The sequence below is a fragment of the Hyla sarda genome, chromosome 3 (genome assembly GCF_029499605.1).
Source record: "Hyla sarda isolate aHylSar1 chromosome 3, aHylSar1.hap1, whole genome shotgun sequence".
NCBI lineage: Eukaryota > Metazoa > Chordata > Amphibia > Anura > Hylidae > Hyla > Hyla sarda.
The window spans coordinates 194,744,477-194,760,174 of NC_079191.1; the positions used below are offsets into that span (position 1 = coordinate 194,744,477).

General features: G+C 46.3%; 1 protein-coding gene across 1 annotated transcript in view; it reads right to left on the bottom strand.

The window, feature by feature from the left end:
* The window catches only part of LGSN (lengsin, lens protein with glutamine synthetase domain), a 45,350-nt gene extending 29,652 nt beyond the window's left edge, over window positions 1-15,698 (bottom strand). The window contains exons 1-2 of the mRNA XM_056565811.1: window positions 15,535-15,698; window positions 3,411-3,493 (exon numbers count right to left, since the gene is read on the bottom strand). Coding sequence (XP_056421786.1) covers window positions 3,411-3,413 — 3 coding nt within the window. The 5' untranslated portion in view covers window positions 3,414-3,493; window positions 15,535-15,698. The remainder of the gene's footprint in view (window positions 1-3,410; window positions 3,494-15,534) is intronic.

The following is a 15,698-nucleotide window of genomic DNA, read 5'->3' on the forward strand; positions in this document are numbered from 1 at the left end:
GGGGTGAATGTAAGCAGGGGCAGAAGCGGGGGGGGGGTGAATGGAAACAGGGGTAGTGGGGGTGAATGGAAGCAGGGGCAGAGGGGGTGATTGGAGGAAGGGGCAGTGGGGGTGAATGGAAGCAGGGGCAGTGGGGGTGAATGGAGGCAGGGGAAGTGGGGGTGAATGGAAGCAGGGGCAGGGGGTGAATGGAAGCAGGGGTAGTGGGGGTGAATGGAAGCAGGGGCAGTGGGGGTGAATGGAAGCAGGGGCAGTGGGGGTGAATGGAAGCAGAGGTGGGTGGTGGGCGAATGGAATCAGTGACAGAAGTGGATGGGTGGCTGCGAGGTGAATGAAAGCAGTGGAAAGGGTGGGTGGCTGGGGGGTGAATGGAAGCAGGCATGGGGGGGTGAATGGAAGCAATGGTGGGGGGTGAATGGAAGCAATGGTGGGGGGGGTGAATGGAAGCAATGGTGGGGGGGGTGAATGGAAGCAATGGTGGGGGGGGTGTGAATGAGGGCAATGGCACTGGGAGGCAGGAGGCTGGAAGCAACGTTGGTGGCAATGTGAGTGGCTGGAAGCATTGTTGGTGGGTGGCTGGAGGCGTTTGGGTGGATGGCTGAAGGCAAAAGGTGTGGTTGGTTGGCTGGAGACAATAGTGGTTGGTTGCTGGGAGTCTGGAGGCAATAGGGGAGTATGAAGGCCGTGGTGGGTGGGTGGCTGGGAGTCTGGAGGCAACAGGGTGGGTTAAAGGCTGGAGGCATTTGAAAGAGGTTGGAGGTACAGTATTTGTGTGTGGGAGAGGCTGGAGGCATTGTGTGTGAGAGAGGGGGCTGGAGGCTTTTGGGAGAGGCTGGAAGTATTGTGTGTGTGCATGGGGAAGAGAGGTTGGAGGCATTTGGGGGATGCTGGAGGCAGTGTGTGTGTGTGGGAGAGAGGTTGGAGGCATTTGGGGGAGGCTGGAGGTATTATGTGAGGCTGTTGGAGGCATTGTGTGTGGAGCTGCTGGAGGCATTGTGTGTGTGTGGCTGCTGGAGGCATTTGAGGGATGCTGGAGGCATTGCGTGTGGCAGTTGGAGGCATTGTGTGTGTGTGGCTGCTGGAGGCAGTGTGTGTTTGTGTGTGTGAGGCTGCTGGGGGCATTGTGTGAAGCTGCTGGGGGCAGTGTGTGAAGCTGCTGGAGGCATTGTGTGAGGTTGCTGGGGGCATTGTGTGAGGCTGCTGTTGTGCATTGTGTGAGGCTGCTGGGGGCCTTGTGTGAGGCTGCTGGGGGCATTGTGTGAGGCTCCTGGGGGCATTGTGTGAGGCTCCTGGGGGCATTGTGTGAGGCTCCTGGGGACATTGTGTGCATGTGTGAGGCTACTGGGGGCACTGTGTGTGAGGCTGCTGGAAGCACTGGGTGAGGCTGCTGGAGGCATTGCGAGACTGGAGGAGGCATTGTGAGACTGGAGATATTTGTGGAAAAAAAGATAGGATGATGCTGGAAAAGTGCAGAGCCTAATATGCTTTTTTCTTTGCAGGTTCTGCGGTAAAGAGTTGTGCCTGGAAGAAACCATCATGATGGTCCGGGCCAGATGGAGAAGAAAAAGAAAAGTGAACGACTCCGATCAGAGAACACATCACCTGTGAGTCCTGTATATAGTAGCACTGTAATCTACATAGCTAACAAATGTATAGGTGATGTGGGAGATTTATCAAAACCTGTGCAAAGGAAAAGTTGCCCAGTTGCCCATAGCAACCAATCAGCGCGCTTCTCTGCAAAAGGAAAGAAGCAATCGGATTCGTTTGTATGGGCAACTTTTCCTCTGCACAGGTTTTGATAAATCTCCCCCGATGTATATTGCTTCTTTATAGCCCTATTTTTTTGTCACGCATCGAATATTATTCGGAAGGGGTGCCCCGCAATTTTTATTTTTTTTGCGAGGGGTGCCCTGAATCGAAAACGGTTGGGAACCACCGTCTTAAGGACTCAGAGTTTTTTCATTTTTATGAATTTATTGCAGTTATCCATTCACATGAAAACTGGTTCTTCTTGGTGTTCCTTCTTTTGATGTCTATCCTAGTTCCACATGTTTGGCAACACATTTGCTTTCTGTTTCTCAACAACTTATCCTAGCACACAGGAAATCCACTACCCCTCCCAAGATCACTCAAGTTTTCCCAGCTATGCAAGATGAAAGAATTTGTTTCTTGGCAAACCCACACCCATGAAAAATTCTCTATTACTTGGTCCCTGACGGCCTGTTCACCCGCACTAAACCCAATATAAGTGGCTTATAGTGCAGTTGAACAGTTCTGAAAGGAATTACTTACAATAATTGGTGTAGTACCTTCCGAGTTATGACTGTTTATTTATTTCTTCTTATTGTGCTGCTGTGCGCAATAGAGTCGAAGCTTTGCAGAGCTTCCCGTCTCCTCAATATTCACCGCCCGCCCTCGTAATGAATATGCAAATGTATTCACTTTCCTGCTGGAGGTGAGCGCAACTGCCTTCCGGGTGTAGCGAGGCAGCCGCTCCTGTCCCTTACCCCCACCAACAGGCTCTCACGTCTCAGTAACTTGAGCGTGAATACATTTGCATATTCCTTATGGGGGCAGGCCGGGTGGTAAATATTGAGGACACGGGAGCTTGGCAAGCCGGCTCCCTGCCTCCATTGCCCATAGATATGCAATAGGAAGGAATAACTAAACAGACAAAACTCTGAAAGTATAACACCTAGTAATGTACGCAATACCTCTTTTTGGAGTTATTCACTCGCACTAGAACCCAGTATATTGGGTTCAGTGCAGGTGAACAGGCTGTCAGTTTCTCTTTGACAAACACTAGCTGAGTACCCGGCGTTGCCCAGTTTTTCCTTCCTAATCCTTGTTGGGGAGGCAATCAACAAAGGAGGAAGCTTTTGACTTCATATTCTTTCCTCATATATTGTTGCCATATCCCAACCCCATATCCCACCCTCCTATCCCGTCCTCATATCTTGACCTCATATCCCGTCCTCATATCTCAACCTCATATGCCAACCTCCTATCTCGACCTCATTTCCCGTCCTCCTATCCCGTCCTCACATCCAGTCTTCATATACGGTCCTTATGCTCCATCCTCATATCCTGTCCTCAGGTGGGACTGATTTGTGATGAAGATATTGTAAGCAGAAAATAGAAGGGGACGTGGCTTTGTGGGACTGGGCATGATTTGCAAGCCAGACCGATGCACAAAAAGAGTAGATAATAAAAGGGGTGGGGCTTAAAATGTGGGCGTCTTTGTGAGATGGGGTGTGGCTTGCAAGCAGGATTGACACATTTACCAGTGTCACACTGCGCTCCGGCCGCAAGTACCGGCCGTGAGTGCATGGTCCCTGAATCCCCTCCAAGCGGGGCTGGGGTTCGCATCGCAGGACATGCCCGCATGCGAGTCCCAGCCCACCACTCACCATGCACCGCTGCCGCCTCCTCCTCTGTGTCTCAGCTCCGGTGCGCACTTCTCCGTCTTCTAGGGCACGTGTGCGCCAGAGCTCTGAAATTTAAAGGGCCAGTACGTCCATAATTAGTTGTTGCACCTGACACATTATAAGTCCCTGCACCTCCCACACTTCCCTGCCGAATCTTCAGTGACCCTAGACTGAGTTTAAGCGACCCTTATAGCCTGTTAGCCTTACCCGTGTATCCAGACCTTCTGCTACGCTATTTGACTTTGCACCTTTGCTGCCTGCCTTGTCCATCTGCTACGTTTGACTACGCTACTGCCTTATCCTTCTGTAAAGAAATGAAAAGAGTGCAGCTCACCTCCCGTGTCGTGCTATGCACGGACCGGTGCCCGGCCAGGCGCCCCGGATACTGGAAATGAAGAAGGAGTCCAGCACTGCAGTGAAGGCAGCTTTATTAAGTGAGGAGCAAGCAATAAAAGCACACTAGTCAGACATGTTTCAAGCGCAAACGCTCTTCCTCGGTGACGTCAGTGTGAGCACAGGTGAGCCATTATATACCCAAATCAAAGGGTGGGGGAAGATGAAACAACACCCATGTACCTGGCATCACACTGATAGACAGGGATCGAGGTATGCAGGTAAAATGCACAATATACATTTATTGTATACAAAATACAAAAGATGTATATATAAAAAGATATATATAAAAAGTGTATCAAAATACATGAGTAAAATATATAATACCACATACCAAAAGGCTGGAAACTAACAAGAGGGCAAGAGAACAGGGCAAAATATATAAAATTAATAATGGAACAATAGTTCCCGTCGGATATTTAATCCTGTGGGACTACGTGTTCCTAAGGTAAACTGCCAGAAAGCTTCTCTGTCAGCTAATTTTTTCCTGATACATCCTCCTCTAATGCTAGATTTAACGAGTTCAATAGCATAGATAGTAAAACCACTCGTATTACCATGATGCACAGTTTGAAAATGGGCAGATGCAGCTGATCTGTGTCTGCTCGACGCAGTGGCAATGTCATTTAAATGCTCTAAAGCTCTGGTTTTTAACTTTCTGGTTGTGTAACCCACATACTTGAGTTGACAGAGTGAGCATTCTATGATGTACACCACATTTGTGTAATTACAATTAATGTACGACTTTATAGAAACATGTCTGACTAGTGTGCTTTTATTGCTTGCTCCTCACTTAATAAAGCTGCCTTCACTGCAGTGCTGGACTCCTTCTTCATCTCTTATCCTTCTGTACCTCGCCTAGCCCAGCTATCTGTGTGGTTGAGCCATGTCGGGGGGTAGCGACCTGGGTGTCGCCTGCCACAGCAAGCCAATCCTGCCTTGCGGCGGGCTCTGGTAAAGACCAGCGGCACCTTAGACTCCGCTCCCTGATATGGTCCAAGTCATCAGCCACACAGGTTAGAGGATCCACATCCTCTAACCTGGAGTAAGATACTGGAAGTCCCATAAACTTGCATGGGACTTGAAACAAAAACCCATCTTTTATATAAGGTAAGGGTTAATTTAACTATCATATCTCTTTATTTGACATATAAGTAATATGTCTACCAGGTATTATTGAAATATCTCCAGCCGTATGGAAGTTATGTGGGAACATACATTTCCCATTGATTTGCATGGGACTACCTCACAAATGGGGGTAGTTAAGGGTTAAATTAAAGGAGTACTCTAGTGCAGAGTATTCCTGCTCCGTCCTGCAAAATAAATGAAAATGAACCATCACTCACCTCCCTGGGTTCCCGCGGAGCGCCACTACAGCTGATCGGTCCTCCAGTCCATCTCCTTCATATTTCCGGGTGAAACGAAGCGTCACATGGCGCTCAGCCTATCGCCGGCCGCTGCGATGTTCCGCCTCGGCCGGCGATAGGCTGAGCGCCATGTGACGCTTCGTTACACCAGGAAGTATGAAGGAGATGGACCGGAGGACCGATCAGCTGTAGTGGTGCTCCGCGGGAACCCAGGGAGGTGAGTGATGGTTCATTTTCATTTATTTTGCAGCCCGGGTAGGACGGAGCAGGAATACTCTGCACTAGAGTACTCCTTTAACTATCCTCTATTTTAAGTGGACATATAAGTAACATGTGACCATGTATTATCGAAATATCTCTAGCCGTTAGGAAGTTATGCAGTAACATATATTTCCCATAGACTTGTATGGGACTTTAAACAAAAACCCTGACCCTAGAAAATTGAGGTGAGTAAGGGTTAAATTACCTATCATATTTGTTGTTGACATATAAGTAACGTGTGCCAAGTTTCATGTTAAAGGGGTACTCCGGTGCTTAGACAGCTATCACGCCCCCTCCCATAGGCTTGCATTGAGGGGCGGAGCGTGACATCACACGGGGACGGGAGCGTGACGTCACACGCCGTCGGCCCTGTGGTCGCCGGTAATCAGACCCGGAGAGAACACGCTCCGGGGACTGATTATAAACGGGGTGCCACGTGCAAGATCACGGGGGTCCCCAGCAGAGGGACTCCCGCGATCAAGCATCTTATCCCCTATCCTTTGGATAGGGGATAAGATGTCTTAGCACCGGAGTACCCCTTTTTACCCCATGACGGCCGCCATGTCCCCTCACATACACATGGATGGAGGGGGCATGGCGTTACGTCACGTCTCCAGTCCCGGAAAAAGAAAGCTTTCCGAGACTGGAGACACAGCCCTGCATGGGGTTCTGCACGAAGAACACGGGGGAAGGGGGGGGGGTCCGCGACGGGGCCCCCACGATCAGACATCTTAACCCCTATTCTTTGGATGGGGCATAAGATGTCTTTGGCCGGATAACCCCTTTAAGCCCTTAAGGACCCAGCCAATTTTCACTGTAGGACCCGGCCACTTTCACTTTAAGCATTAATAACTCTGGGATGCTTTTAACTTTCATTCTGATTCCGAGATTGTTTTTTTTTTGTGACATATTCTACTTTAGGTTAGTGGTAACATTTTGTCGATACTTGCATAATTTCTTCGTGAAAAATTCCAAAATTTGCTAAAAAATTGAAAATTTAGCATTTTTTTTTTTACTTTGAAGCTCTCTGCTTATAAGGAAAATGAATATTCCAAATAAATTATATATTGATTCACATATACAACATGTCTACTTTATGATTGCATCATAAAGTTGACATGTTTTTACGTTTGGAAGACATCAGAGGGCTTCAAAGTATAGCAGCAATTTTCCAATATTTCACAAAATGTTCAAAATCGAAATTTTTCAGGGACCAGTTCAGTTTTGAAGCGGATTTGAAGGGCCTTCTTATTAGAAATACCCCATAAGTTACCCCATTATAAAAACTGCAACCCTCAAAGTATTCAAAATGACATTTAAAAGGTTTGTTAACCCTGTAGGTGTTTCACATGAATAGCAGCAAATTGAAGGAGAAAATTCAAAATCTTAATTTTTTACACTGGTATGTTCTTGTAGACCCAGTTATTGAATTTTTACAAGGGGTAAAAGGAGAGAAATCTTCCTAAATTGTGTAACCCAATTTCTCTCGAGTAAGCAAATACCTCATATGTGTATGTCAAGTGTTCGGCGGGCGCAGTAGAGGGCTCAGAAGGGAAGGAGCGACAGTGGGATTTTGGAGAATGAGTTTTTCTGAAATGGTTTTTGGGGGGCATGTCACATTTAGGAAGCCCCTATGGTGCCAGAACAGCAAAAAAAAAAAAAAAAAAAACCCCACATGGCATACTATTTTGGAAACTACACCCCTAAAGGAACGTAACAAGGGGTCCAGTGAGCCCTAACACCCCACAGGTGTTTGACGACTTTTTGTTAAAGTTGGATGTGTAAATGATTTTTTTTTTTCTCTAAAATGCTAGTTTTCCCTCAAATTTAAAATTTTTACAAGGGATAATAGGACAAAATGCCGCCCAAAATCTGTAACCCCATCTCTTCAGAGTATTGAAATACCCCATGTGTGGACGTCAAGTGCTCTGCTGGCGCACAATGCTCAGAAGAGAAGGAGCGCCATTGAGCTTTTGGAAAAAAAAATTGTTTGGAATGGAAGTCAGGGGCCATGTGCGTTTACAAAGTCCCTCGTGCTGCCAGAAGAGTGGACCCCCCCACATGTGACCCTATTTTGGAAACTACAACCCTCACAGAATTTAATAAGGGGTGCAGTGAGTATTTACATCCCACTGGTGTTTGACAGATCTTTGGAACAGTGGGCTGTGCAAATGAAAAATTTAATTTCTCAATTTCAAGGACCACTGTTCCAAAAATCTGTCAGACACCTGTGGGGGTAAATGCTCACTGTACCCCTTATTACATTACGTGAGGGGTGTAGTTTCCAAAATGGGGTTACATGTGGGGGGGTCCATTGTTCTGGCACTATGGGGGCTTTGTAAACACACGTGGCCTTCAATTCTGGACACATTTTCTCTTCAAAAGCCCAATAGAGCTCCTTCTCTTCTGAGCATTGTAGTTCGCCCGCAGAGATTTTTACATCCACGTATGGGGTATATTCTTACTCAGATGAAATGGGGTTACAAATTTTGGGGGCTTTTTTCCTATTTTCCCTTGTGAAAATGAAAAATTTAGGGTAACACCAGCATTTAAGTGAAAAATGTTTTTCATTTTCCCATCCAACTTTGAAGAATTTTCATTAACCCCTTAACAACCAAGGACGTATATTTACAGCCTTGGCCGGCTCCCGCGATACAACGCGGGGTCACACGGTGACCCCGCATCATATCGGGTCGGTCCCAGCATGTATCTGAAGCCGGGACCCGGGGCTAATAGCGCGCGGCAGCGAATGCGGTACCACGCGCCATTATCCCTTTAGACGAGGCGATCAACTTTGAACGTAACGAAAGTGAAAGCTGCCCGGCTGCTCAGTGGGGCTGATCGGGACCACCGTAGTGAAAATCAGCTGGGACACGAGTGAAGGTCCTCTTACCTTCCTCCGGCATGTCCCTTCGGCGATTGATTGCTCCAAGCGTGAGATGCAGGCTTGAGCAATCAACCGCCGATAACACTGAACAAATCAGTGTATGCAATGTTATAGCCCCCTATGGGAGCTATAACACTGCAAAAAAAAAGTGTAAAAAAAAAGTTAATAAATGTGATTTAACCCTTTCCTTAATAAAAGTTCAAATCCCTCCCCCCTTTTCCCATAAAAAAAAAAAAAAACATGTAAATAAAAAATAAATATAAACATATGTGGTATCGCCGCGTGCGTAAATGTCCGAACTATAAACATATATCATTAAACTGCACAGTCAATGGCATACGCGCAAAAAATTTCCAAAGTCCAAAATAACGTCTTTTTGGTTGCTTTTTATATCATGAAAAAATGAATAAAAAGCGATCAAAAAGTCAGATCAAAACAAAAATGGTACCGCTAAAAACTTTAGATCACGGCGCAAAAAATGAGCCCTCATACCGCCCGATAAGCAGAAAAAAAAAAAAAAAAAAAAGTTATAGGGGTCAGATGACAATTTTAAACGTATAAATTTCCATGCATGTAGTTATGATTTTTTCCAGAAGTACGACAAAATCAAACCTACATAAGTAGGGTATCATTTTAACCGTATGAACCTACAGAATAAAGATAAAGGTGTCATTTTTACAGAAAAATGTACTGCATAGAAACGGAAGCCCCCAAAAGTTACAAAATGGTGCTTTTTCTTCAATTTCGTTGCACAATTATTTTTTTTCCCGTTTCGCTGTAGATTTTTGGGTAAAATGACTGATGTCATTACAAAGTAGAATTGGTGGCGCAAAAAATAAGCCATCATATGTATTTTTAGGTAAAAACTTGAAAGGGTTATGATTTTTAACCCCTTCCCGCTATTGGACGTATGCATACGTCCAGGCGAATTACACGTTCGCGCAAATGGACGTATGCATACGTCCAAGTGATCTCCTGCTCTGCCACAGGCAGCGCAGGAGATCGCGGTTGGGACTCAGCTGTCAATCACAGCCGGAGTCCCACCGCAGCTGCCGGGGCCGCGATCGCGCTGGTCCCGGCAGCATTAACCCCATAGATGCCGTGATCAGTTCTGATCACAGCATCTACGGTGTTTGCAGGGGGAGCGCTCTCCCCCTGCCCATCAATCGCGGCGCCGCGATAAAATAAGGGGGATCGGGGGTGTCCAAGACACCCTCGATCCCCCTTGAAGAGATAGGAGTGAGGTGGCAGGGTTGCCACCCCTCCTATCCCTGCTATTGATCGGCGGAGCGACCGACCAATAGCAGACTGGGGGCGGGGGGGGTTAAAGTTCGGTTCCCCCCGCTATGCCCACCCATCGGTGTCCGGGCACAGCGGGGGGAACCGTGTAATAGCGGCGGCGGCAGCGGCGGTCACTTACCCGGCGGCGGCGGCTGTGATAACGGCGGCGGTGGAGGTAAGTATGACGCCGCGTGTGCAGAGTCTGTTGCCTAGCAACATCTGCAGGGCGACAGTTTAGAGAGTGGTCTCTAAACTGTCGCCCTCCAGATGTTGCAAAACTACAACTCCCACCATGCCTTGACAGCTGTTTGCTGTGTTGGCATGCTGGGAGTTGTAGTTTTGCAAGATTTGGAGGGGTTCAGGCTGGAGATCACTGACAGTGGTCTCTAAACTGTAGCCCTCCAGATATTACAAAACTACAACTCCCAGCATGCCCAGACAGCAGTTTGCTGTCTTAGCATGCTGAGATTTGTAGTTTTGCAACATCTGGAGGGCCACAGTTTAGAGACCACTGTCAGTGATCTCCAGCCTGAACCCCTCTAAATCTTGCAAAACTACAACTCCCAGCATTCAGGAACAGCAAATGGCTGTCTCGGCATGCTGGGAGTTGTACTTGCGTGCCTCCAGCTGTTGCATAACTACATCTCCCAGCATTCCCTTTGGCAATCAGTACATGCTGAGAGTTGTAAGATAAAGAAACAGCAATGCTTCAGCTCACCCCAGGTGCGCACGGACAGAGCGCGGACCTCGCCCAATTGAACAGCAGAAGAAAGAGGAGTCCAGCGTCCAGAAACTCGGAGGATAATATTTATTCACCAGATGGTCATAACAGGAACACAGGGTACAGTGACGCGTTTCGGCTTTACAACAAAGCCTTAGTCATACCTATTAGGTAATAGGTTCTATTACCTAACTCAGTATTTTCCAACCAGTGTGCCTCCAGCTGTTGCAAAACTACAACTCCCAGCATGCATGTTCTGTCAGTGCATGCTGGGAGTTGTAGTTCCCCCCCCCCCCCCTCCCATGTGAATGTACAGGTTACATTCACACTGGCGACGAATTACAGTGAGTTCCCTGCTTCAAGTTTGAGCTGCAGCCGCAGCTCAAACTCCTAGCGGGAGACTCAGTGTAATCCGCCGTCAGTGTGAATGTAACCTAAAAACACTACACTACACTAACATAAAATAAAGAGTAAAACACTACATATACACACGTACACTGCCCCCCCCCCCATCCCTTCCCCCCCAATAAAAATGAAAAACGTATCCTACAGCAGTGTTTCCAAAACGGAGCCTCCAGCTGTTGCAAAACAAAAACTCCCAGCATTTCCGGACAGCCATTGACTGTCCAAGCATGCTGGGAGTTTAGCAACAGCTGGAGGCACCCTGTTTGAGAATCACTGGTGTAGAATACCCCTATGTCCACCCCTATGCAAATCCCTAATTTAGGCCTCAAATGCACATGGCGCTCTCTCACTTCGGAGCCCTGGCATATTTCAAGGCAACAGTTTAGGGCCACATATGGGGTATCGCCGTACTCGGGAGAAATTGCCTAACAAATTTTGGGGGGCTTTTTCTCCTTTTACCCCTTATGAAAAGGTAAAGTTTGGGTCTACACCAGCATGTTAGTGTAAAAAAAAAAAACATTTTTGTACACTAACATACTGGTGTTGCCCCATACTTTAAAATTTCACAAGCGGTAAAAGAAAAAAAGCCTCCAAAATTTGTAACGCAATTTCTCCTGAGGACGGAGATACCCCATATGTGGGCGCAAAGTGTTCTGGGGGCGCACAACAAGGCTCAGAAGGGAGAGTGCACCATGTAAATTTGAGGTCTAAATTGGTGATTTGCACAGGGGTGGCTGATTTTACAGCGGTTCTGACATAAGTGCAAAACAATAAATATCCACATGCGACCCCATTTTGGAAACTACACCCCTCACGGAATGTAATAAGGGGTACAGTGGGCATTTACACCCCACAGGTGTCTGACAGATCTTTGAAACAGGGGTCTGTGAAAATGAAAAATTTAATTTTTAATTTGCACAGCCCACTGTTCCAAAGATCCGTCAAATGCCAGTGGGGTTTAAATTCTCCCTGCACCCCTTATTACCTTCCGTGAGGGGTGTAGTTTTAAAAATGGGGTCACATGTGGGGGGGTTCACTGTTCTGGCACCACGGGGGGGGCTTTGGAAATGCACATGGCCAAATTCTCTCTCCAAAAGCTCAATGATGCTCCTTCTCTTCTGAGCATTGTAGTTCACCCCCAGTGCACTTCACGTCCACTTATTGGGTATTTCCATACTCAGAAGAGATGGGGTTACAAATTTTGGGGGGTATTTTCTGCTATTATCCCTTGTAAAAATGTAAAATTTGGGGGAAAACAAGCATTTTAGTGTAAAAAAATTTTTTTTTTTTTTACATATGCAAAAGTCGTGAAACACCTGTGGGGTATTAAGGTTCACTTTACCCCTTGTTACGTTCCCCAAGGGGTCTAGTTTCCAAAATGGTATGCCATGTGGGTTTTTTTTTCTGTCCTGGCACCATAGGTGCTTCCTAAATGCGGCATGCCCCCAGAGCAAAATTTGCTTCCAAAAAGCCAAATGTGACTCCTTCTCTTCTGAGACCTGTAGTGCGCCAGCAGAGCACTTTTCATCCCCATATTGGGTATTTTCTGAATCGGGAGAAATTGGGCTTCAAATTTTGGTGGTATTTTCTGCTATTACCTTTTTTAAAAATGTAAAATTTTTGCTAAACCAAGCATTTTTGGTAAAAAAAAACAATTTTTTTTTTACATATGCAAAAGTCGTGAAACACCTGTGGGGTATTAAGGTTCACTTTATCCCTTGTTACGTTCCTCAAGGAGTCTAGTTTCCAAAATGGTATGCCATGTCGTTTTTTTTTTTGCTGTCCTGGCACCATAGGGGCTTCCTAAATGCGACATGCCCCCCGAGCAAAATTTGCTCTCAAAAAGCCAAATATGACTCCTTCTCTTCTGAGCATTGTAGTTCGCCCGTAATGCACTTCAGGTCAACTTATGGGGTACCTCCATACTCAGAAGAGATGGGGTTACAAATTTTGGGGGGTATTTTCTGCTATTAACCCTTGCAAAAATGAGAAATTTTGGGGGGAAACACATTTTAGTGAAACATTTTTTTTTTTTTTTACATATGCAAAACTCATGAAACACCTGTGGGGTATTAAGGCTCACTTAATTCCTTGTTACGTTCCTCAAGGGGTCTAGTTTCCAAAATGGTATGCCATGTTTTTTTTTTTTTTGCTGTTTTGGCACCATAGGGGCTTCCTAAATGCAACATGCCCCCAAAAAACCATTTCAGAAAAACGTACTCTCCAAAATCCCCTTGTCGCTCCTTTGCTTCTGAGCCCTCTACTGCGCCCGCCGAACAATTTACATAGACATATGAGGTATGTGCTTACTCGAGAGAAATTGGGCTACAAATTCAAGTATAAAATTTATCCTTTTACCCCTTGTAAAAATTCAAAAATTGGGTCTACAAGAACATGCAAGTGTAAAAAATGAAGATTTTGAATTTTCTCCTTCACTTTGCTGCTTTTCCTGTGAAACACCTAAAGGGTTAAAACGCTTACTGAATGTGATTTTGAATACTTTGGGGGGGTGTAGTTTTTATAATGGGGTCTTTTATGGGGTATTTCTAATATGAAGACCCTTCAAATCCACTTCAAACCTGAACTGGTCCATGAAAAATAGCGAGTTTGAAAATTTTGTGAAAAATTGTAAAATTGCTGCTGAACTTTGAAGCCCTCTGGTGTCTTCCAAAAGTAAAAACACATCAATTTTATGATGAAAATATAAAGTAGACATATTGTATATGTGAATCCAAAAAAAAAAATATTTGGAATATCCATTTCCCTTACAAACAGAGAGCTTCAAAGTTAGAAAAATGCAAAATTTTCACATTTTTCATCAAATTTGGGGATTTTTCACCAAGAAAGGATGCAAGTTACCACAAAAATTTACCACTATGTTAAAGTAGAATATGTCACGAAAAAACAATCTCGGAATCAGATTGATAAGTAAAAGCATTCCAGAGTTATTAATGTTTAAAGTGACAGTGGTCAGATGTGCAAAAAAGGGCTGCGTCCTAGAGGTGAAAATGGGCTGTGTCCTTAAGGGGTTAAAAGGTGAGGAGGAAAAAACGATAGTGCAAAAACCGAAAAACTCTGCATCCTTAAGGGGTTAATACTCCTCGTTACGTTCCGTGAGGGGTGTAGTTTCCAAAATCGGGTCACATGTGGGTATTTTTTTTTTTGCGTTTATTTCAGAACCGCTGTAAAATCAGCCACCCCTGGGCAAATCACCTATTTAGGCCTCAAATGTACATAGTGCGCTCTCACTTCTGAGCCCGCAGAGCATTTTACACCCACATATGGGGTATGTACAGTCTCTTAGTGCATGCTGGGAGTTGTATTTTTGCAACAACTGGAGGCACACTGGTTGCAAAACACAGAGTTAGGTAACAAACTGTTTCACAACCAATGTGTCTTCAGCTGTTGCTAAACTCTAACAATCAGCATGCATTGACAGCATGTTGAAAGTTGTAGTTTTGCAACAGCTGGAGGCACACTGCTACAACTCCTAGCATACCCTTTGGTAGTCTGTGCATGTTGGGAGTTGTAGTTATGCAACAGCTGGATGCACACTTTTCATAGAAAAAAATGTGCCTCCAGCTGTTGCATAACTACAACCCCCAGCATGCACAGAATACCAAAGGGCATGCTGGGTGTTGTAGTTGGAACTCCAGCTATTGCAAAACTACAACTCCCAGCATGCCCTTTGGCTTTGCATGCCGAGAGTTGTTGCTAAGCAACAGCAGGAGGTGAACAGGCCTCACCTCCTGCTGTATCCTGCCGCCGGGACAGCCACCGCTGCTGCCACTGATCCTGCTGCTCCTGTCGCCGCCATCAACTCCGCAGGTCCGTGATTGGTCAGACGTTCCGACCAATCAATCACGATTGTGAGGCGACACCCGTGCCACCTCACACCTGCTGGTTAAGGGGGAATAGGGGTGTCTCGGACAGCCCCATTCACCCTTTTTTCCCGTGTCACTAGAGACCCATTTGACCCGGAATAGCCTCAAATCACAGGTCGGAATTGAACGGCAATTTGCGACGAAATGGGGGGACCTCAGGACCTGGGCGATATGCCGGGATCCCCGCTAAACGATATCAGCAGGCATCCCGGTCCAGTGCCTGCCCGGCGAGCGGCAGGGGCCGGAAGAACGCAGGGCGTACCCATACGCCCTGAGTTCTTAAGGACTCGGAAATGGGGGCATACAGATATGACCTGTGTCCTTAAGGGGTTAACCGTTTGAACCTAACAAATAAAGATAACGTCATTTTAACAGCAAAACAAGACCCCCTAAAATGTGCGAAAATTGCTGCAGGAACCGCTGGCACTATGGGGAGATTTATCAAAACTTGTCCAGAGGAAACTTGCTGAGTTGCCCATAACAACCAATCAGATTGCTTCTTTTTTATTTTGCAGAGGCCTTGTTAAAAAGAAAAAAACGCTGTGTGTGAACGCAGGCTCCAGTAGCTGCTTCCATGGATATAAACTGCACAGAGACAGTCCGTGTGGAAACTACAAGACGAAGAAAGCGAGTCAGCCGCGTCCACCAATCAGCTTTCGTAGTCCGCCATGGATACAAGACAGCTGCAATGTGATTGGCCAGTCCGCACTATTCCAGCGCCTACAAATCACCTCAGTACTAGCTATCACCGATAATACCAGCCGCCTCAGCCCCGGTCACATCCCCCATAATGTACAGGATAAGTATCTGACCCTAACCCTTATCACACGACAGCGTTATCACCGCCTCCGCAGCGCCCCTCCTTCATACACGACATGGGTTCTAGAATTGTTCAACCGGTTCGCACCGGCTTTTAGCGGATTGACGTCAATGTAGCACGTCTCCCGCCGTAACGCCCCTTTCCAGGTAGTGAGCTGCCCCGTGATTGGTCGGCCGCGGGGACACGTCACAATCGATATATAATGCTGGCTTTGTGACGCAGGCAGCCCGGCGTAAGTGAGTCGTGCGTGA